The following is a 23,732-nucleotide window of genomic DNA, read 5'->3' on the forward strand; positions in this document are numbered from 1 at the left end:
CCTTTTCTGCAGCAGTGACACCATCTCTGATCAGCAGTGCCACACCCCCACCTCTTTTGCCTCTCTCCCTGTCCTTTCTAAAACATCTAAAGCCTGGCACTCCAAGTAGCCATTCCTGCCCCTGAGCCATCAAGTCTCTGTAATAGCCACAACATCATAGCTCCAAGTACTGATCCACGCTCTAAGCTCATCTGCTTTGTTCATGATACTCCTTACATTAAAATAGACACATCTCAAACCAACAGTCTGAGTGTATCCCTTCTCTATCACCTACCTATCCTCCCTCTCGCACTGTCTACAAGCTTTCTCGATTTGTGAGCCAACTGCCCCTTCCTCCATCTCTCCAGTTTGGTTCCCACCCCCCAGTGATTCTAGTTTAAAATCTTCCCAATAGCCTTAGCAAACCTCCCTGCCAGGACGTTGGTCCCCCTTGCCTAGTGTCATGGAGTGCAAGACTGGGGACCGTTCACTGCTGCAACCTTCCTCCGCCTTCACTGTTGTTATGATGTGTCATCATCATCACCTACTAGCTCCACCAGTGAGGTCTTGGTTGGATTGCTCTTTGTCTGGAACCTCCTGCTTGACCTGACTGCCAACGGTGACCCTACCAGGAGCTAAGGTCTACTGGGCATTGCTCTCGGGATCTCAGGAGCTCATAAACCTCTCCATCATACAAGGTGACGTTCCTCAGATCCACGTAACATCCTTGTGAATCTTTTCTGCACCTCTGTAGCTTAACCTCATTTTGCCTATAGAATGGTGACCATATCTGCACACAATACTCCCCAAGTGTGGCCTAATTTGAGAGAGAATAATCATAAAGACAATAGGGTATGAGGAAGAACAGAGGAAGGGGTTGATGGATTTTCTCTACCAGAACCACGAGCCAAGCGAACCCCTTCTGTGAGGTAATAATTCCATGATTCTTTCATGGATCCAAAACATTAATTCCATAAGATGCTGTCCAACCTGTGCAATATTGTTGGACAAATCACAGGTGGTGATGAGTTGGCAATTAGGAGTGAGATAGGGCATCTGGTTAAGTGGTGCCACAACTTCTCAAAGTCAGTAAATCTAAACAGCTGATTGTTGACTCTAGGAAGGGAAAGGAGAGCAAACATATGCCACTCTACATTGAGGGACTGGCAGTGGAGAGGGTCAGCAGCTTTAAATTCCTGGGCGTTAACATTTCGGATGTCCTGCCCTGGGCCCAGCACGTAGATACAATCACAAGGAAGGTGTGGCAATATCTTTACTTTCTTAAAAGGTCAGGAACGTTCAGTTTGTCATCGAGTACTCTAACAAACTTCTTCAGATGTACTGTTGAAGTATTCACACTGGATGCATCATGATCTGATAAGGCAAATCAAATATGTAGGTACTCAAGAAGCTCCATAGAGTAGTGGACTCAGCCAATTACATCACTGACACATCCCACCCTGCCATTGGTCATATCTACATGAGGTGCTACCTCAAGGAGGAAACATCTATCAAAGATCCCCATCATCCGGGCCCTACTTTTTCCTTGCAGCTACCATCAGGCATCAGGTGCAGAAGCCTGAAGTCCCACACCACCAAGTTCAGAACAACTACTTCCCTTCAACCATTTGGCTCTTGAACCAACCTGCAAAAATCTAATCACTACACAATGCACACTTTGCACCATAATGCAGTTTATCTTTTTACTGTTCTAATTGTGTTCCTTCTTGTACTTTTACCGTATGCTTACTTTGTTTTTCTTGCAGGCACAAATGCTATGTGCCTGCAATGCTGCTCCAAGTAAATTTTTCATTGTACTTCTGCATGTGACAATAAACTTGACTTTGATTTTCAGATTTTCTTGCTTCCTTTCTCATCTGCCCTCTACTGATGCCTACTGGACAATGTAAACTGACATTGGCCTTCGCAATAGTAAAAATTGCTTCAGGGATCATCGAAGTCTCCCTCCCTGCTATTTGTGACATTTATCAGGAATATTCCAGACAAAGTGCCAGAAGCTTTGTTGAGGACACCTACCCCCCATTGCACAATCTCTCTGACCCATTACTGTCAGGAAGGTGGTACTAAGCATCAGGACTAAGACTGCCAGACTGGGTAACAGCTTCTTCCCTCAGGCTGTGAGACTAACTGGTCACACTGAAGTCTCATCACTAGGACAGCAAGCTGTTTACTATCCTGCTTACTATTTACTGTTTACCTATGCTGTGCACTACTTAAACTTTGAATTTTTAAATTAACTTATTTATGGTAATATTTTGGTTTATTTGCTGAATGTGATATGTGTTTAGTGGGTGCACCATGGTCTGCAGGACATGGATTCATTTAGTTGGAAATATGTATAGTCAAATGACAATAAACCTAAACTTGGAAGTTCTTTAATTGTGATTAAATAGTCTAACAAGGTCCTTTGTTATAAGACACAGGAGACTGCAGATGCTGAATTTTGCAGCCACAAAAATTTGTTGGAGCAACAATCTGCTGGAGGAACTCTCAGTGGGTTGAGCAGCATCTGTGGAGGGAAAGAATATATTGATGTTTCAGGTCAAAGCCCTGCATGAGAACACTGAGAACAAAGAGAGCTTACTGTCTACTTCCCTCTCCACTTGCAGTCCTGATGCACGGTTTCAACATGAAACATTGACAATTCTTTTCACCCCCACAGATGCTGCTCCACCCATTGAGTTTCTCCAGTAGATTGTTTGCCACTCAAGATATGTGAAGCACAATCTGGTCCTGCGACTAGTTATCACTAAAAGAGATTAATTCTAACATTGTTCCAAAAGGCAAGAGGAAGATATGTAAAAGGAATTAAAGCCAAGATCAGAATGACCATGATTTTGCTTGATACTGATGCCGGGGGTGGGGGAAGCGTAGGTATCTCCGCACCCTTTTCTGTTATGAAATAAATATCACAAAGACATCCCTTTAGAACAGAGATCAGGAGAAATTAGCCAGACTCTGGTGAATCTGTAGAATTCATTGTCAAATAGGGTAGTGGAAAAAGGTTAAAGGTCTTATTATGAAACAATTATAACAACATAAATAGTGAAAAGTAAATATTGGGCTAAAATCACAAGTGTAACTTGGGCAAATACAAAACTAAAACATAATACTTACTGAAGGAATTTTGCTTCCCCTTTATCCCTTTTCTCTCGTTCTTGCTCCATTTCATCCTCCTCTTTGTACCGCTTAATGTTGCACTGGCGAACTTGATCCCTCCACTTTGCATTCTCCATCATCTCTAACCGTTTGCGTTCGAGCTCCTCTGCAGAAAGTTTTCTGTAAAAATTCCAGGCATATTCATGGAATTGGGGTTTCACTGGGGTAGGGGGGGGCTATTGTTAATGGCAACACACAAAGACCATTTGTCCCCACAGCCTGCAGCAAAGTAACAACTGGTTAACTCTACGCCATCCTACTCATATCTGCATATCCTATTCAGGAGTCTCACACCATACACCTTGTCAAGGAAAACAAAGCACCATTTCCAGTATAAAACCTGAAACAGTGATAACCTCTCCTGAACAATTATGATGGGCTAAATAGTTGTGTTGTCCTGTAATGTTCATTGAAGCAAAAGGCCATAAGACATAGGGGCAGAGTTAGGCCACTCAGCTCATCGGGTCTGCTCTGCCATTCCATTATGGCTAATTATTATCCTTCTCAAACCCACTCTCCTGCCTTCTCCCTGTAACTTTAGATTCTTGATTTAAGGGTGTCAATCAACCTCCACTTTAAATATACCCAATGACTTGGCCTCCACAAGATTCACCATCCTCTGGCTAAAGAAAGTCCTCATTTCTGTTCTAAAGGGACATCCTCTATTCTGAAATTGTGGCCTCTGATCATAGACTCCCCAACAGTGATAATCTCACAAATATTTTTGATGGGCAGGATAGCTGTGATTCTAACAAAGTAACAGATATCAATCCAGATCTCCCAACATCAGCAAGAAGTTGGTGTGTCGATAACATGCTAGTTTTTCCTGCAATAAGATGTTAAATGAGTGTAAAATTAGCAAAACACAAAGAAGTAAACTGCGAAGTAGGCTGCTATAATTTCTCCACTATCCTGATGTAAAAGAAGATGAGGCCTATACTTTCTAGATCAGGGGTTCACAACCTTTTTTATGCCATGGACCAACACTATTAAGACCATAAGATATAGGAGGAGAATTAAGCCATTTGGCCCAACGAGTTTACTCCGTCATTTCATCATGGTTGATCCATTTCCCTCTCAGCCCCCATCTCTTGCCTTCTCCCCGTAATTCTTCATGCCCTGACTAATCAAGAGTCTGTCAACCTCTCCCTAAAATACAGCCAATGACTTGGCTTCCACAGCTGCCTTTGGCAACAAATTCCACAGATCCACCACTCTCTGGCTAAAGAAATTCCTTCTCATCTCTGTTCTAAGTGGACATCCTTCTATTCTGAGGCTGTGCCCTCTGGTCCTAGGCTCTCCCACCATAGGAAACATCCTCTCCACATCCATTCTATAGGCTTTTCAACATCCAATAGGTTTCAATGAGATTCTTCCCCCCCCCCCTCCACCATTCTTCTGAATTCCAGTGAGTACAGGTCCAGAACTATCAAATGCTCTTCATATGATAAGCCTTTCAATCCAGGAATCATTTTCGTGAACCTCCTTTGAAGCCTCTCCAATGTCGGCACATCCTTTCATAGATAGAGGACCCAAAATTGCTCACAATACCCTAAGTGAGGCCTCATCCACGCCTTTAAAGCCTTAACATTAAATCCTTGTTTTTATATTCTAGTCCAGCGGTCCCCAACCACCGGGCCGCAAAGCATGCGCTACCAGGCCGCGAGGAAACGATTGGCGATATGAGTCAGCTGCACCTTTCCTCATTCCCTGTCACGCCCACTGTTGAGCTTGAACGCATGCGAGGTCATTTGGCACGCGTCATCCATGTCAGCGTGGGGAGGAGATCAACTCCTCGAGCTTGCAAATGACGGTGGGCTGAAAAGTATATTTGACATAACATCTCTGCCGGCATTCTGGATCAAAGTCAAGGCTGAATATCCTGAGACAGCCACGAAAGCACTGAAAACGTTGCTTCCATTTCCAACATTTTTCTGCAAAGTGGAGTTTTCTGCAATGAATGCAACGAAAACTAAATCGCAGAATAGACTGGACATAAGGAACCCCCTTCGAGTATCGCTGTCTCCCATCACCCCTCGATAGGACCGTCTTGTTGCAGGAAAACAAGCCCAGGGCTCCCACTGATTCAGCGATATTGATGTGTTGCAATGATTTTATATGTTCATACGAGGAAAATATGCGTCGTGTGTTTGATATTCAAATGTTACTTAAAATGTTATGATGCTATTGACTTATAAGTGACTTATATAACCATATAACAATTACAGCACGGAAACAGGCCATCTCTGCCCTTCTAGTCCGTGCCGAACGCTACTCTCACCTAGTCCCACCGACCTGCACTCAGTCCATAACCCTCCGTTCCTTTCCTGTCCATATACCTATCCAATTTTTCTTTAAGTGATAATATCTGACCTGCTTCTGCTACTTCTACTGGAAGTCCTTTCAACACTTACTTCAAGCTCCCCTGTCCTCCCCTGGTAATTGACATATCACTATATTCATGCGAGGAAAATATGCGCTGTGTGTTTAATATTAAATTCGTTAGATAAACCCTTTTAGAAATGAAATTGAGTGCATTAGCCACTTATCACCTATATTCCAGTCGTGATTAACACCCCCCACCCCGAACAGAATCGCCAAAAATTATTTGCAGAAAAAAAAATGGCAGGTACACGCATGCGCACTGGCACCCGCGCAAGGCTTCATGGTCATTGTAGTCTTTCTCTGGGTAAACACAATGTATTTGACTGCTACTCTTGTCCTTTGGCAACCCTACTAACCCCCCCTCCCCACCGGGTCGGCCGGTCCGCAAGAATATGGTCAATATTAAACCAGTCCGCAGTGCAAAAAAGGTTGGGGGCCCCTGTTCTAGTCTTCTTGAAATGAATGCTAACATTGCATTTGCCTCCCTCACCAACTTAACCAGCAAATTAACTTTTAGGGAATCCTGCACAAGGACTCCAAGTCCCTTTGCACCTCAGATTTTTGAATTTTCTATCCAATCAGAAAATAGCCTATGCTTTTAGTTCTCCCACTTTCCCCATTCTCCTAATCTGTCTGTCCTCCTGTAGCCTCTCTGCTCCACCATAAACACCTGCCCCTCCACCTATCTTCGTCTCGTCCGCAAACAAGGCCACAAGCCATCAATTCCAACATCCAAATTATTGATATATAACGTAAAAAGCAGCAGTTTCAACTCAGACCTGTGTGAAACACCACAGGTCACTGGCAGCCAACTAGAAAAGGCTTCCCTTATTCTCACTCTTTGCCTCCTGCCAATCAGCCACTGCTTTATCCATGCTAGTATCTTTCCTGTAATACCCTGGGCTCTTAACTTGTTAAGCAGTTTCATGTGTGACATCTTGTCAAAGGCCTTCTGAAAACCCATGTACACAACATCCACCTTTGTCTATCCTGCTTGTTATTTCTTCATAGAATTCCAAAAGATCTGTCAGGCAAGATGTTCCCTTAAAGAAGTAATGCTGACTTTGGCCTATTTTATCATACAAGTACCCCAAAGCCACATCCTTGATTCCATCATCTTCCCAATCACTGAGGTCAGACTAACTTATCTATAATTTCAAACAAGTGAAAATCTGCAGATGCTAGAAATCCAAGCAACACACACAAAATGCTGGAGAACTCAGTAGGCCAAGCAGCATCTATGGAAAAGAGTACAGTCGATGTCTCAGTCCAAAACATCGACTGTACTCTTTTCCATAGATGCTGCCTGGGCTGCTGAGTTCCTCCAGCACTTTGTGTGTTGCTTGGTCTATAATTTACTCCTTCTGTCTCTCTCCATTCTTGAAGAATGGAATGACATTTGCAATTTTCTATTCCTCTGGAACCATGCTAGAATCTACTAATTTTTGAAAGATCATTACTAATGCTGCCACAATCTCTTCAGCCACCCAGAGAGCTGGTGGTGAGGAAGGCGAATGCAATGTTGGCATTCATTCCTAGAGGTATAGAATATAAGAGCAGGGATGTGTTGTTGAGGCTCTATAAGGCACTCATGAGACCACAGGAGTATTGTGTGCAGTTTTGGGCTCCTTATTTTAGAAAGGATATACTGACATTGGAGAGGGTTCGGAGAAGATTCACGAGAATGATTCCAGGAATGAAAGGGTTATCGTATGAGGAACATCTGGCATCTCTTGGGCTGTATTCCCTGGAGTTCAGAAGAATGAGGGGGGATCTATAGAAACATTCTGAATGTTAAAAGACCTGAACAGATTAGATATGGCAAAGTTATTTCCTATGGTAGGGGAGTCCAGGACAAGAGGACATGACTTCAGGATTGAAGGATGTCCACTTAGAACAGAGGTGCGGAGAAATTACTTTAGTCAGAGGGTGGTAAATCTGTGGAATTTGTTGCCACGAGCGGCTGTGGAGGCCCAGTCATTGGGTGCATTTAAGGCAGAGATAGATAAGGTTCTTGATTAGCCAGAGGGTATGGGGAGAAGGCAGGGGAGTGGGAATGACTGGAAGAATTCGATCAGCCCATGATTGAATGGTGGAACAGACTCGATGGGCTGATTGGCCTACTTCTGCTCCTGTATCTTATGGTCTCTTTCAGAACCCTGGGGTGCAGACCACTGGTCCAGGTGACTTATCGATCTTCAGACCTTTCAGTTTCCCAAGTTCTTCTTCGGTGACTTATCAATCTTCAGACCTTTCAGTTTCCCAAGTTCTTCTTCCTCGTAATGGTAACTTCATACACTTCTGCCCCCTGACACTGTTGAACCTCCAGCCAGCATACTGCTAGGGTCTACAACTGTGAAAATGGATGCAAAATACTTATTCAGTTCGTCCATTTCCTTTTCCCCTATTACTACATTTCCAGCATCTTTTTCCAGTGGTCTAATATCTACTCTCGGCTCTCTTATACTCTTTATATATCTGAAGAAACTTTTGGTATCCTCTTTAATACTACTGGCTAGCTTCTCTTCGTATTCCACCTTTTCCTCCTTTGAGTTTCTTAGATGCCTTCTGTTGATTTTTTTTTAAACAAGTTTCACAATCCTTTAACTTCCCACTAATTTTTGCTCTATTATATACCCTCTTTGGCTTTAATGTTGACTTTGACTTCTCGCATCTGCCATGGTTTCATCATCCTGCCTTTAGAATACTTCTTTGGGATGTATCCAGTCATTGCTGCTCTGCTATCATCCCTGCTATTGTTCCTTTCCAATCAATTTTGGCCAACTCCTCTCTCGTGCTTCTGTAATTTCTTTTACTCCATTGTAATACTGATACATCTGACTTTAGCTTCGCCTTCTCAAATTGCAGACTGAATTCTAACAAACTGGCCCCTACGGGTTCCTTTGCCTTAAGCTCTCTAATCAATTCTGGTTCATTGCACAACACCCAATTCAAAATAGCCGATCCCCTAGAGGATTCAACCATGAGCTGCTCTAAAAAGCCATCTCATAGGCCAGGGGTCCCCAACCTTTTTTGCACAGTGGACCGGTTTAACATTGACAATATTCTTGCGGACCGGCCGACGGGGTAAGTGTTCAAGCAGGGATAAACTCACCTCAACATGTCTTTTACAGTTAGGGTTGCCAACTTTCTCACTCCCAAATAAGGGACAAAAGTAGCAGTCAAATCCAGGGACACTTTACCCCAGGAAAGACTACCATGACTGTGAAGCCTTGCGTGGGCACCTGTGTGCGCATGTGATGTATGCATGCGCGTACGTGCCGATTTTTTTCCCCACAAATCGGTTTTGCCTTCATCTTCCCGACTATACTGTACATACATTATTTCTACTTTATATAGGCTGTGTATTTATCATATCATTCCTGCTTTTACTACATGTTAGAGTTATTTTAGGTCTTATGTGTTATTTGGTAGGTTATTTTTTGGGTCTGGAAATGCTCAAAAATGTTTCCCATATAAATTAATGGTAATTGCTTCTTCGCTTCACACCATTTTGGCATGAAAGGTTTCATAGGAACGCTCTACCTTAGCGGGGGAAATACGGGACAAGGGTGGTCCCGTATGGGGCAAACCAATTTAGCCCAATATACGGGATGTCCTGGCAAATACGGGACAGTTGGCAACCCTATGTTCAAGTTCAACAGTGCATAACAGGGAATGAGGAAAGGTGCAGTTGACTCATATCGTTTCCTCACGGCCCGGTAGCACATACTTTGCGGCCAGGTGGTTGGAGACCGCAGTCGTAGGCATTCGACAAACTCCCCCTCTTGGGATATAGCACCAACATGATTTTCCCCAATCTACCTCCATACTGAAATCCCACATAACTGTTGTAATATTGCTCTTTTAACATCTATTTCCTATCTCCCATTGTAATTTGTAGACCACATCTTTACTACTGTTTGCAGGTCTGCATATAATTCCCATCAGGGTCTTTTTGACAAGACTTGACTTTCTATGCTTGTAGTTTCTTAGGTCTACCCACAATGATTCTACACCTTCTGATCCTATGTCACCTCTTTCTAATGATTTTATTTCATTTGTCTTTTTTTTACCAACGGAGCTACCCCACCCACTCTGCCTAGTTGCCTCGCCTTTTGATACAATGTGTGTCTTTGGACATTAAGCTCCCAGCTGTGATCTTCTTTCAGCCACGATTCAGTGATTCCCACAACATCCTATATGCCAATCTGTAATTGTATTACAAGCTCTTCTAGTTTATTCCGTATATTATGTGCATTCAAATACAACACCTTCAGTCCTGTATTCATCACCTTTTTCAATTTTGACCCCTTTTGCATTGCAACTCATCCAATTGACTGAAATTCTGCCGTACTATCAGCCTCTCCTTACTAGCAGTTTCACTACACACTGCCTCTGTTTGTAAACCAACTACCCTATCTGGTTCCCATCCCCCCGCCAAATTAGTTTAAACTCTCCTGAAGAGCTCTGGCAAACCAATCTGCAAGGATATTGGTCCCCCTTGGGTTCAGGTGTAACCTGTTCCTTTTTTTTTTGACAAGTCATACCTTCCCCAAAAGAGATCCAAATGATCCACAAGTCTGAACCCCTGCCCCTGCACCAGTTCCTCGGCCACACATTCATCTGCCAAATCATCCTATTCTTACCATCACTGGTGGATGGCACGGGCAGTAATCCAGAGATAACTATCCTGGAAGTCCTGCTTTTCAGCTTTCTACCCAGCTCCCTAAAATCTCTCTTCAGGAGTTCCTCACCTTTCCTAAGCAAGAGGTCAGTGGACCTCAGGTTGGGAACCCTTGGTCTAGATCTTAGAGCAATATGAGGCGATCTCTTCAAAGCATAGAAGTTTAATTTAAATGATTCAACACAGAAGATATAGAGATGATGTTTCCCCCAGCTAGCATAAGCAGAACAAATCAGTAACTAAAAGTAAGGGTCCGCTATTCAGGGCCAGAGATGAAAAGAAACTTCTTCATTTGGAGGGAGGTGACAATTTGGAATTATTAATCCAACAAGATATTCTATGACATTCTAAAGGGGAAGGGTGAGCAGCCAGAAGTCATGGTACATATTGGCACCAATGACATAGGTAGGAAAAAGGAGGCCCTGAAGAGAGAATTTAGGGAGTTCAGGAAAAATGAAAGCACTTGCTCACGTTGCACTGAGTTTCATCTACTACCAAGATATGTATTGTATGTTATTTTGAAGGTTCCAATGATGATGATGCTGATGCTGCTACTACTACTACCTCTTCGACTCAGGCCTAGGGGGCCAGCGTTGGCCACAATTCCGGACTCTCCACTTCTCCAAGGATACCATTCACCCAAACATATAAAGACAAAATCATTAATGGCAGAATATGCATCCAAACAATAAAATAAAAATAAATCTCATGATTTCTGCACTTACTCTAGGGCTTGTGACAATGGTTTGTGACAATGTACCAATTATACTTGCTGCTGCCATTCAGGTTTTTGCTGTTAATTCATCAATATATTTTCTTTTAATTTTCCGTTGTACTTTGACACATGCCAGCAAAATCAATAAAATGTCAAGCAATCTTTTTTTATAACTTAGACACTGTACACAGAACACTACAGCACCATACAGGTCCTGCAGCCCACGAGTTCATGCTGACCTTTCAAACTACTCTAAACCAACCTAACTCTTTCCTCTGACATAGCCCTCCATTTTCCTATCATCCATGTGCCTATCTAAGAGCTTCTTAAAAGTCGCTAATGTATCTGCCTCTGCAACCATCCCTGGCAGAGCATTCTATGCACCCACCGCTCTGAGAAAGGAAAACTTACCTCTGACGTCTCTCCTAAACTTTCCGCCAATCAACATAAAATTATGCCCCTTGTATTAGCCATTTCTGCTCTGGCTATCCACTCGATCTGGGCCTCTTATTATCATTATCCAGTCATCTCTCATTTTCCTTTGCTTCAAAGAGAAAAGCCTTAGCTTGCACCACCTATCCTTTTTCTTTGGTGTTATTTGGTACTGTTGAAGCTGTACTGTTAAACATTGCTTAACATGTTTATATCCCTCCTTAACATATCAACTGAGCTATGGTAATAAATACCTTGACTGATTGGAATGAGGTCTCCTCTGGTACCCTTCTCTCTTTAGAGATTTCTGTTCATGGATATGTCCTGTGTCAGAGTACCTTCAAAAGCAAACTCTCATTAGAACTGATCTTTCTTTTTTAAAAAAAAACAGCTGTTCCAATGCCTAACTCTCGTCTCCACGTCAGACCACAAAAGTCAAGCTCTGTTTCAGTAAATTGAACACAAAAATCCAGGCTAATGCTTCACTGTAGAGCTGAGGGAATGCTGATGAACCGTGCAGGGCTGATTTAGTGTTTTTCTTATTTATATATTTTTGTAACCCATAATAATTTTTATGCCTTGCACTGTACTTCTGCTGCAAAATGGCATGGTAGCGTAACCGTTAGTATAACGCTATTACATCATCAGCTATAAAATCAGGGGTCAATTCCCACCAATGTTTGTACGTTCTCCCCATGACTGCTAGGGTTTCCTCTGAGTGCTCCAGTTTCCTCCCACATCCCAAAGATGTATGGGTTAACATTAGTTAGTAAGCTGTGGCCAAGCTATATAGGGACCTGAAGCATGGCAACACTTGCACACTATCCCCAGCACATCTCAGACTGTGTTGGTCATTGACACAAAGCAACTTATTTTACTGTATGTTTCGATGTGAGACAAATAAAGCTAAGTTTGCCAAGACTAAAGTTATGCCAAAATTAGTCCTGAAGAAGGGTCTTGGTCTGAAATGGCAACTGTTCATTGAATTCCGTGGATGCTGCCTGACCCACTGAGTTTTCCAGCATTTTGTGTGTATTGCCCTGAATTTCCAGCATCTGCAGAATCTCATGTTTAAAGCTAATCTTAAAGACAACAAATTTCACATTTGTCAGTTATAATAAACCTGTTTCTGTCAGATTTGCCGTCTTTCATATGAAACGATAAACCAAGTGGTAAGAAATGGTGCCTAGAAATCATTGACCAAAATGGCTCTTCCCCCCAAAACCCAAAGGCGTTATCTGGTAAAATTACACTGGCATTTCTGAAAGTTTGGCACATGTAAGTAAGTTGCCATGTTACAAGTAACACCATCTCCAAAATACTCCATTAGGGTGTACCTCAGCATGCTCAGGTGGTGAAAGGTTAGGTGGTTAATTGGTCATTGTAAATTATCCTCTGGTTAGGCTAGGGTTAAATTGGCAGGCTGCTGGGGACGGACGGAAGGCCCTGTTCTGCGCTGTATCTTTAAATAAAACAAAACATCTTTAGAGAAACAAACAAACACCAACTTGAAGTCTGATCTGTGCTGATACCCCTCAAGCAAAACCAAGTGTAATTGGTCTCAGCAGGAAATCACAAGCTGCTTGCCAGCCAGTGAATGTCACTGTGAAGATGTGGGGTAAGACAAGCATAGCTGTGATCTGTCACCGTCAAGCCTCACATCTGGGAAAAGAGCAGGGGAAGTAAGCTGTCCACTGGACTGCATTCCAGCATGTCAGTGGCTACAGGAGACAAAGAGTAAGAGCAAAACAATTCTTTCAGAAACAAAGCGAGCGAAATAAAGATGAACTCACTGTGAATGCACCTTTGAGTGTCTCGGAGGTGAGCGAGATGGTGACCTGGATCTCCTCCCTCGTGAATCTTCACGTCTGCTATGCTTGCGAGACTGTTGAGTTGTTGATCGGGTGCGGCTCCCTGACAGTGATCTTGATCTGCTTTTACGAGATGTTTTACCTCGGTCAGAGGATGGGGAAATGGGTCGCTGTTTAATCCTGTGAGAATCTTTCACCTGAATGGCACATGGGAACAGGATCACCGAAGGGCGGAAGGGAACATATTCCCACTTAAACTAAATATGCAAAGACAAAACATCAGATTTCTAAAACTAATGATATAGATTGCACTTTGTAATTGTCTTCTTAGAACATCTTAGAACTAAGCAAATGATAATTGATAGCGTCGTAAGATTTCTTTTTTTTAAATTATGAAGGGGTAAAACTGAGTAACTTCAATGATTAGTTTATATTCAGTGAATGCAGATTTCAAACAGTTATAGAACTCGCATCCAAAATATTGTGTAATGCGTGCGTTGAGTTTCAAATATGCTGTCTAATGCAACAGTAATAGAATAGAATTGGACAAGTACTTGGAGAAAACTGCTTGAGTTTCAGATACACATACAAAATGCTGGAGAAAGTCAGGCAACATCTAGAGAGGGAAATAAACAGTCGGTACTTTAGCCATCTGAGTATGATGGCTGGCAAGAACACAGAGGAACACATCCAAAATGCTGGAGGAATTCCGCAGATCAAGCAGCATCTATGGAAATGAATAAACAGTCGACAGTTGGGCCGAGACCCTCGTTCAAGATGTTTCTGTGCTGTATGATTCTACGAAACAGCCTTGCAATTAATAAGATTGCTCTTTGGAAGAGACAGTGCAACTGAATTTCATAAAAAAACAAGAGATTCTGCAAATGCTGGACATCTTAAGCACACACGCAAAATGCTGGAGGAACTCATCAAGTCAGGCAGCATCTGTGGAAGGGAATCTATGGCAGTTGATATTTTGGTCCGAGACCCTTCATCAGTACTGGAAAGGAAGGGGCAGAAACCAGAATAAAGGGGGGGGGGGGAGAGAGGAAGGAGTACAAGTTGGCAAGAGATAAATGAAACCAGGTGAGGGGGAAGGTGGGTGCGTTGGGGAGGAGGAATGAGCTAAGAAGCTGGGAGGTGATAGGTGGAAGAAAGAATCTAATAGAAGAGGAGAGTGGGCCATGAAAGAAAGGGAAGGCAGAGGGAAACCAGAGGCAGGTGATGGGCTGGTGAGAAGGGGTAAGAAAGTAACCAGAATGGGAAGTGGAAAAAGGAAGGAGGAAAAGTGAGAAATTACCGGAAGTTGCAGCCAGATGTCGTGGTCCATGTAGGGACCAATGACGTGGATAGGAAGGAGGAGGAGGTCCTGCAAAGAGAATTTAGGGAGTTAGGTGCAAAGTTGAAGGACAGGACCTCCAGGGTTGCAATCTCAGGATTGCTACCCGTGCCACGTGTTAGTGAGGCTAGAAATAGGAAGATAATGCAGCTAAATACATGGCTAAAGAGTTGGTGCAGGAGGGAGGGCTTCATGTTTCTGGACAATTGGGCCTTGTTCCAGGGAAGGTGGGACCTGTTCCGATGGGACGGTTTGCACCTGAACTGGAGGGGGACTAACATCCTTGCGGGAAGGTTTGCTAGTGCTGTTCCAGGAGGTTTAAACTAGATTTGCAGGGGGAGGGGAACCAGAGTGTTAGAGCAGATAGTGAGGTGGAGAAGGATAAAGGTTATGCGAGAACTGCAAGTATAGACAGAAATCAAAGATTTGTACAAGATAGAAACGTTCTCAGGTGCATCTATTTCAATGCAAGGAGTATTGTAGGAAAGGCATATGAGCTCAGGGCGTGGATTAGCACGTGGGATTACAACATTGTTGCTATTAGTGAGACTTGGTTGCAGGAAGGGCAGGACTGGCAGACTACTGCACAGAGTCTTGTCATCTCAGAAGTTTTCAGATGTCTCTGCCATAGTTGGATGCATCAGCAAGGGAGATGAGGCTGAATACAGGGCTACGGTAGGAAACTTTGTCACATGGTGTGAGCAGAATTATCTGCAGTTTAATGTGAAAAAGACTAAGGAGCTGGTGGTAGACCTGAGGAGAGCTAAGGTACCGGTGACCCCTGTTTCCATCCAGGGGGTCAGTGTGGACATGGTGGAGGATTACAAATACCTGGGGATACGAATTGACAATAAACTGGACTGGTCTAAGAACACTGAGGCTGTCTACAAGAAGGGTCAGAGCTGTTTCTATTTCCTGAGGAGACTGAGGTCCTTTAACATCTGCCGGACGATGCTGAAGATGTTCTAAGAGTCTGTGGTGGCCAGTGCTATCATGCTTGCTGGTGTGTGCTGGGGCAGCAGGTTGAGGGTAGCAGACACCAACAGAATCAACAAACTCATTCATAAGGTCAGTGATGTTGTGGGGATGGAACTGGACTCTCTCACGGTGGTGTCTGAAAAGAGAATGCTGTCTAAGTTGCATGCCATCTTGGTCAATGTCTCCCACCCACTACATAATGTACTGGGTGGGCACAGGAGTACATTCAGCCAGAGACTCATTCCTCCGAGATGCAGCACAGAGCGTCATAGGAAGTCATTCCTGCCTGTGGCCATCAAACTTTACAACTCCTCCCTTGGAGGGTCAGACACCCTGAGCCGATAGGCTGGTCCTGGACTTATTTCATAATTTACTGGCATAATTTACATATTACTATTCAACTATTTATGGTTCTATTACTATTTATTATTTATGGTGCAACTGTAACGAAAACCAATTTCCCCCGGGATCAATAAAGTATGACTATGACTATTAATGTTCTGGGGTTCCATTGTTTCAGACGTGATAGAGGGGGAGGGATGAAAGGGGGAGGAGTGGCATTACTAGTCAGGGAAAATATCACAGCTGTGCATAGACAGGACAGCCCAGAGGGCTAGTCTACAGAGGCCATATGGGTGGAGCTGAGGAATGGAAAAGGTGTGACCACAGTAAAAGGGTTGTATTATAGACCGCCCAATAGTCAGAGAGAATTGGGGGAGCAAATCTGTAGAGAGATAGCAGACCGATGTAAGAAACAGAAAGTTGTAATAGTAGGGGATTTTAACTTTCCACATATTGTCTGGGACTCCCACACTGTGAAGGGGCTGGATGGCTTGGAGTTTATCAAATGTGTTCAAGAAAGTTTTCTAAATCAATATGTAGAGGTACCAATGAGAGAGGATGCAACACTTGATCTCCTATTAGGGAACCAGACAGGTCAGGTGTCAGAAGTATGTGTAGGCGAATATTTTGGGTCCAGTGACCATAATGTCATTAGTTTCAAGTTAATTATGGATAAAGATAGATCTGGTCCTCGAGTTGAGGTTCTAAATTGGAGAAAGGCCAATTTTGTGGAGATGACAAAGGATCTAGGAAGAGTGGATTGGGATAAGTTGTTTTCTGGCAAGGATGTGTTCAGTAAGTGGAAGGCCTTCAAAGGCGAAATTTTGAGAGTGCAGAATGTGTATGTTCCTGCCAGGATTAAAGGCAAAGTTAACAGGCATAGGGAACCTTGGTTTTCAAGGGATATTGGCCATCCGGTTAAGAAAAAGAGAGAGGTGTATAGCAGGTATAGGCAACAAGGAACAAGTGAGGTACTGAGGTACTTGAAGAGTATAGAAAATATAAGAAAATACTAAAGGAGGAAATCAGGAAGGCAAAAAGAAGACATGAGGTTGCCTAGGCAGATAATATGAAGGTAAACCCAAAGGGTTAATACAAGTATATTAAGAGTAAAAGGATAGTAAGGGACAAAATTGATCCCCTAGATGATTAGTGTGGTCATCTATGTGTGGAGCCTCACGAGATGGGGGAGACCTTGAACAGTTCTTTTTCGTCAGTATTTACTCAGGAAACTGGCAGTGTGTAATGGAAGGAAAGGAAACAAGCAGTAGTGTCATGGAACATATAGAGATTAAAGAGGAGGAGGTGCTTGCTGCCTTACAGCGAATAAAGGTAGATAAATCCCCCGGGCCTGACAGGATATTTCCTCGGACATTGAGAGAGACTAGTGTAGAAATTGCAGGGGCCCTGGCAGAAATATTTAAAATATCCTTAGCCACCGGTGCACTGCCAGAGGACTGGAGGGTGGCTCATGTTGTTCCGTTGTTTAAAAAAGGCTCTAAAGGTAAACCAGGCAATTACAGACCAGTGAGCCTAACATCAGTAGTAGGTAAATTATTGGAAGGTGTTCTGAGAGATCGGATATACAAGTTATTGGACAGCCATGGGCTGATTAAGGATAGTCAGCATGGCTTTGTGCGTGGTAGATCGCGTTTAACGAATCTTGTAGAGTTTTTTTTGAGGAGGTTGCAAAGGAAATAGATGAGGGAAAGGCTGTGGATGTTGTCTACGTGGACTTCAGTAAAGCCTTTGACAAGGTCCCATGTGGGAGGTTAGTTCAGAAGGTTCAGACACTTGGTATCCAAGAAGAGGTAGTAAACTGGATTCGAAACTGGCTGTGTAGGAGAAGACAGAGAGTGGTAGTGGATAATTGCTTCTCAGACTGGAGGCCTGTGACTAGTGGTGTGCCTCAGGGATCTGTGCTGGGACCATTGTTGTTTGTTGTCTGTATCAATGATCTAGCTGAAAATGTGGAAAATTGGATCAGCAAGTTTGCTGATGACACTAAGACTGGAGGCGTTGTGGACGGCGAGGAAGGCTTTCAAAGCTTGCAGAGGAATCTGGACCAGCTGGAAAAATGGGCTAGAAAATGGCAGATGGAATTTAATGTAGACAAGTATGAGTTGTTGCATTTTGGAAGGACAGATCAAAGTAGGACATACACAGTAAATGGTAGGGCACTGAGGAGTGTGGAGGAACAAAGGGATCTGGGAGTTCAGATACATAATTCCCTGAAAGTGGCGTCACAGGTGGACAGGGTGGTAAAGAAGGCTTTTGGCATCCTGGCATTCATAAACCAAAGTATTGAGTATAGGAGTTGGGATGTTATGGCCAGGTTGTATAAGACACTGGTGAGGCCAAATTTGGAATATTGTGTGCAGTTCTGGTCACCTCACTATAGGAAGGATATCAGTAAGATTGAAAGAGTGCAGAGAAGATTTACTAGGACGTTGCCAGGTCTTCAGGAGTTGAGTTACAGGGAAAGATTGAACAGGTTGGGACTTTATTCCTTGGAGTGTAAAAGAATGAGGGGAGATCTGATAGAGGTTTAAAAAATAATGAGGGGTATAGACAGAGTAAATGCGAGTAGGCTCTTTCCACTTAGATTAGGAGAGATAAACATGCCAGGACATGGCTTTAGGGTGAAAGGGGAAAGATTTAGGGGGAACATCTTCACTGTGGTGAAGAGTGGTGGGAGTGTGGAACGAGCTGCCATCTGACATGGTAAATGCGGGTTCACTCTCAAGTTTTAAGAACAAACTAGATAGGTACATGGATGGGAGAGGTCTGAAGGGTTATGGACTGGGTGCAGGTCAATGGGACAAACAGAATAAAGTTTCTGCACAGACTAGAAGGGCCGAATGGACTGTTTTCTGTGCTGTAGTGTTCTATGGTTCTATGGTTCTAAATCAATGTTCATCCCATCAGGTCAGAGGCTACCCAGACAGAATATGAATTTCCCTTTTTTTAAAAATGTAGCATTTCAACATTTTCTTTATTCTGAATTAGAAAGATAAGTGGTGACCTAAAAGTCATCTTTGACAATATAAAGGATTTCAATCATACTGATGCAAAGAAAATAGTTCCACTTGAGGGGGAAATGTCATTATTAGGAGAGCCACAAAGAAATCAAAGGATTCAGAAGAAATTTCCACGTGCATTATTGAGAGCAAGGAACTCACCACCGCAGGAACAAAGTACACTGATGTATGGGGCAAATGTGCATATGAAAAAGAAACAGAGCCAACAGAGTAGGAAAAATGGATGGTGGGTTGAGTGGAGCATTAAGTGCCGGCATGAACATATTGCGCTGAATGGTCAGTATTAATAATAACATTAATAGTCATTAAACACATGCTGAATTATGATGCGAAGGCTACATATGAAACTATGAAGTTATCTAAAGACAAAACTTAAAGTGGCAGATGGAACAAAAGTAAACTGAATAACATAATTGCACTACTTGAATCGATTGCTTTTCTTTGCTGATTATTTATATGAACGCCAATCCTGACACCAATTTGTACTAAATGCCCTCTACCTGTGCATCATCCATTTCCTTCTGTTCCCTTCAAATTCATATCTATGTACTACTAAAACTCTCATGCTGTCTGTCTGTCTGTTGGTGACCTCCAATTAGCGCAAACAGTGCATTACAGCGGCACTTTTTTTGGCTAAGTCGAATTAAAATGCGCTAACTTACAGAATGCAGGCAAAGTTCAGGGTTATATATCCATATAAGATTGCTCATACACAAAAATCAACAGGCTCTCTTTCACCCGAGAGCCGACCTGCCATCATGGAAATCAGGACGCAACAGCCCGACGCATGCACATGGCCAGCCTCAGCAGCAACACCTACTGGAGCAAAAGGGCAGGGCAGCTCTATTTGGAGAGGTCACATTTTGCTAATCACCATCAGCATGTGTAGGATTGGGACAGATCTAACTGCCACCCATCAATAAGAGATAATTAAATCTTATTGTAATGATGTACTTCGAGACACCCACTTTGCTGCAGTCAAAGGGCATCAGTGACTATATCACATCCATTTAGGAGAGCGCCAACCACATCATCAAGAATAGTCAGCATCCTTTGGTGTTACTGCTTCGTATCTTCTATCCAGCATTAGGGTAAAAAAAAATATGGTCAGGCTAATTATGCCGCGTGGAAAGGGAAGGGGGACATTATGGTCAAGAGATGATGTCAAACGTCGTCAGGAAAGGGCTAGGAGAGGGAGAGAACAAGAATCGGATGAGGCCGGGGCCGCGCGACTCCAGGATCAAAGAGTCAGGACAAAAAAAAGATGAGAGAAGAAGAGACAGAGGAGGAGAGGCATGCACGTCTCCAGGATCAGAGACAAACAACAAACAGCAGAAGAGCTGAAGAGACGGGGGATGAAAGGGCTGCACATCTCCAGAATGACAACGAGAGGCACAAGGCTGGCAGATAAACCAGAAATGATGCCATCAAAAGTGTCCTTTGTTAAACGAGAAGGAGCTATATTTGCTTTGCTACGCGTTGTTCTTCTTTAATAAACTGAGGTTTTCTACTTCAGTTTCCAAAGCAAAGTGATACCAATAGCATTCAAGAAAATTTAATGTTCATTCTGATCACATTAGGCTGCACTACCCTTCTCTCAAAGGGTGCCCCAACGGGTCACCCTGTTGTCTAGTATCTATCTAAAGAAAGCCTCAAACTGCACTAAACTGCCAGCTTCCACTGCTACCCCGGTAACCCATTCTGGACACCTACCATCCTTTAGGTTAAAAGCAAAACTTGCTCCTCACATCACCTTTAAACTTCCTCTGGTATTTTGCACTTCCATTCTAGGGAAAAGATTCTAAGATTACCTTCCCTTGTTGCATGTACATTGACACAATGAAATGTTTGTGTCAAATCAGTGAGGATTGTGCTGAGCAATCTGCAAGTGTTGCCACGCCTCCACTGCCAACACAGTATGCCTACGACTCACTAACCTTAACCCGTCTTTGGAATGTGGGAGCAAACTGGAGTATCCAGAGGAAACAGATGTGATCATAGGGAGAACGTACAAACTCCTGACTGTCTACTCTGTCTGTGCTTCTCAATCTTAAAAACCATTTAATATACCAGGAAATTCAACTACTGTGTCTTATTAAAGAGCTTTAGTTACACATAAAAGTGCAACTAGAGACAAGAATGAACAGCACAATTTTCGTGATGAATCCATTCTCAATATTTAAAGTGGCCAGGAAAAGTAACCTTGCCCGGTTAGCTGAAATAATACAAAGACGATAAACTATTTACAATGAGAGACTTGGAAGTTTTTCATTAGCAATTATCAGTATTTCCTGACACACTTTAGAGGAAGGTTAATCATTTTAGAAACAGCAAAGACTCATGAAGACAAACCTTCAAACCATACCCAGGGATTTTCTTCTGGACCAAGGTGGATGAAGGACTTGTACTCTTTTCACGCTTTCTGAAATAGTTAATAAACAAACGTTTATATTGTTTCAGAATAAAGGAATACAACTGCATTGATTCAGTGCAAATGTGCCCAAATTAAAGTCTTCTGATAAACTGACACATTTTCTTTCAACTTCCTTTCAAGTGAGTCATCATCCCTGTCATTATATATCCAACAACATTCTTTCACTGGCAACAGGGACGAACACAAAATGCATGTGGTGCTACATATGGATTGGTAGTGAAACCTCTCGCACTTGATCATTCACTCCACATTAACTGGATCATAAATATTGACCAAAGAGTGTACAAATAATAAACTTGAGAGCTACAAAAAATCTCTTCTTCATCCTCAATTTTCCCCCTTCCTCTCCTGAAGATTCTGATATAACATCAAGTGAATTGATCTTGAAATCCCTAACCAGACTTTTAAACTATGTTCTTTTCTATATATTTGAAAATGAAACTTTACTTGAAATCATGGGCTCCAACCAAAACATTCTCCCTGATATTATTCCAACACCAATATTGTTTCATCACTGCCTGATACGGAGCAGCAACAGCACAGGATTGGAAAAAGTTGCAAAAGCTTGCAAACTCAGCCAGCTCCATCATGGCCATTAGTCTCCCCACCATCGAAGACTTCTTCAAAAGGTGATGCCTCAAAAAGGTGGCATCCATCATTAAGGGCACTCATCACCCAGGACATGCCCTCTTCTCATTGCTACCATCGAGGAGATGGTACACCATAGGAGCCTGAAGATACACACTGTTTTAGGAACAGCTTCTTCCCCTCCTCCATGAGATTTCTTAATGGACAATGAACCCATGTATACTACCTCTATTTTTGTTCTCTTTTTGCACTACTTATTTCATTTAATTTTTTAAAATATATGTCTTATTATATAGTTTTTTAAAAATTATATACTGCAATGTACTGCTGCTGCAAAACAAAAATTTCACGACATTGATCAGTGAATATTAAACCTGATTCTGATTCATACATCATGGGATAGCAATCAAGGGCAAGGTTTCTAATTTACTTTTCTTAGCCTGTCATGTGAGGCCAGTAAGAAAACTTAATTGTACAGCATATCACTTGCCCAAAACAGGTGTCAAAAAGTTACTTAATGGAGTACTTCTAAAATACAGGCATAGAATAATGTAGGAAAAGTGACAATCAATTTTGCCCACCCCACCAAACTGCCACAAGATAACACTGCAGTAATTTACAGATAACCTGCATTGTTTCATTAATCATACGGATTTGTAGATAGATATTGAGCATAACTGAAGCGACTTGATAGAGGTGTATAAGATGATAAGAGGCGTAGAGTAGATAGCCAGCGCAGCAAGAGGGCATCATTTTAAGGTGATTGAGAAAAGTATACGAGAGATGCCAGAGGGAAGTTATTTTAAGTTATTTTACACAGTGTTATGTGAATGGAAAGCAGAGGCACAGGTAGTGGTGGAGGTGGCAAATACATTAGGGATATTTAAGAGACTCTATAGATAGGCACATGGAAAGAAAAATGGTTTTGATGTGGTTGGGAAGGGTTTGGCAACACTGCCCAATTATACCCACGTAACCAATTAACCCAAACATCTTTGGACCGTGGAAGGAAACCACAACACCCAGAGGAAACCCACACGGTTAAGAGGATAATGTACAAACTCCAGACAGCAGCGGGAATTGAACTCAGGCTGTTGACACTATAATAGCATTACACTAATTGCTACACTCTGATTACTGATCTTTCTGCCACTGGGGATAATCTGCACAATCCTTTTGTACAATGCAAAGCCTTTCCAATGTGCACTGCCCAAGAATGGACACAGTTCTCTAGTTGGTGCCAACCTTATTGGCTAGTATACTATACTTTGCTTTACGATGCCCATTGTCACTGGAACTTGACTGCCGATGTCTCTTGTGCTTCTTCTTCTTGTCCTTTTTCTTCTTCTTTTCTATTTTATCCAGGTTCTTCTTTAGCTTTTGAAAGAAAGAAAAAGGTTGTTTTTATATGTAGAGTGACAGGCCGGGGTCTGTAATACTCCAAGTGAGGCCTCACCAGCATCTTATAAAGAAAGCCTCAATATTACATCCTTGCTTTTACATTCTAGTTCTCTCGAAATGAATGTTAACATTGCATTTGTCTTCCTCACCACCAACTCAGCCTGCAAATTAAAGCTTTAAAAGTATCCCAAAGAGTATTCATGGAAATATCGTCCGCACTGTTAATTGTAAAAAAAAATCAATCTGTTCATTCATAAAGTTAACAAAATCCAAGTCCTGAAGCAACAGTGGATTAAAATGCCATTGTCTATTATTTTGCATACTGGCCAATAATTAGGGTATCTTGCACGAAGACTCCCAAGTCCCTTTGCACCTCAGAGTTTTCAATTTTCTCCCCATTTAGAAAATAGTCTACGTGTT

General features: G+C 42.5%; 1 protein-coding gene across 2 annotated transcripts in view; it reads right to left on the bottom strand.

Annotated features, from left to right (window-relative positions):
* The window catches only part of cwc25 (CWC25 spliceosome associated protein homolog), a 66,612-nt gene that overhangs the window by 16,519 nt on the left and 26,361 nt on the right, over positions 1-23,732 (bottom strand). Inside the window, exons 5-9 of one of the 2 annotated variants that reach the window (XM_072248702.1) lie at positions 23,179-23,288; positions 21,242-21,311; positions 13,172-13,386; positions 11,633-11,716; positions 3,118-3,279 (exon numbers count right to left, since the gene is read on the bottom strand). In XM_072248702.1, the coding sequence (XP_072104803.1) occupies positions 3,118-3,279; positions 11,633-11,716; positions 13,172-13,386; positions 21,242-21,311; positions 23,179-23,288 (641 nt within the window). The remainder of the gene's footprint in view (positions 1-3,117; positions 3,280-11,632; positions 11,717-13,171; positions 13,387-21,241; positions 21,312-23,178; positions 23,289-23,732) is intronic. The other variant, XM_072248703.1, reaches the window with a different exon arrangement.

This window comes from Mobula birostris, chromosome X (assembly GCF_030028105.1).
Source record: "Mobula birostris isolate sMobBir1 chromosome X, sMobBir1.hap1, whole genome shotgun sequence".
Lineage (NCBI taxonomy): Eukaryota > Metazoa > Chordata > Chondrichthyes > Myliobatiformes > Myliobatidae > Mobula > Mobula birostris.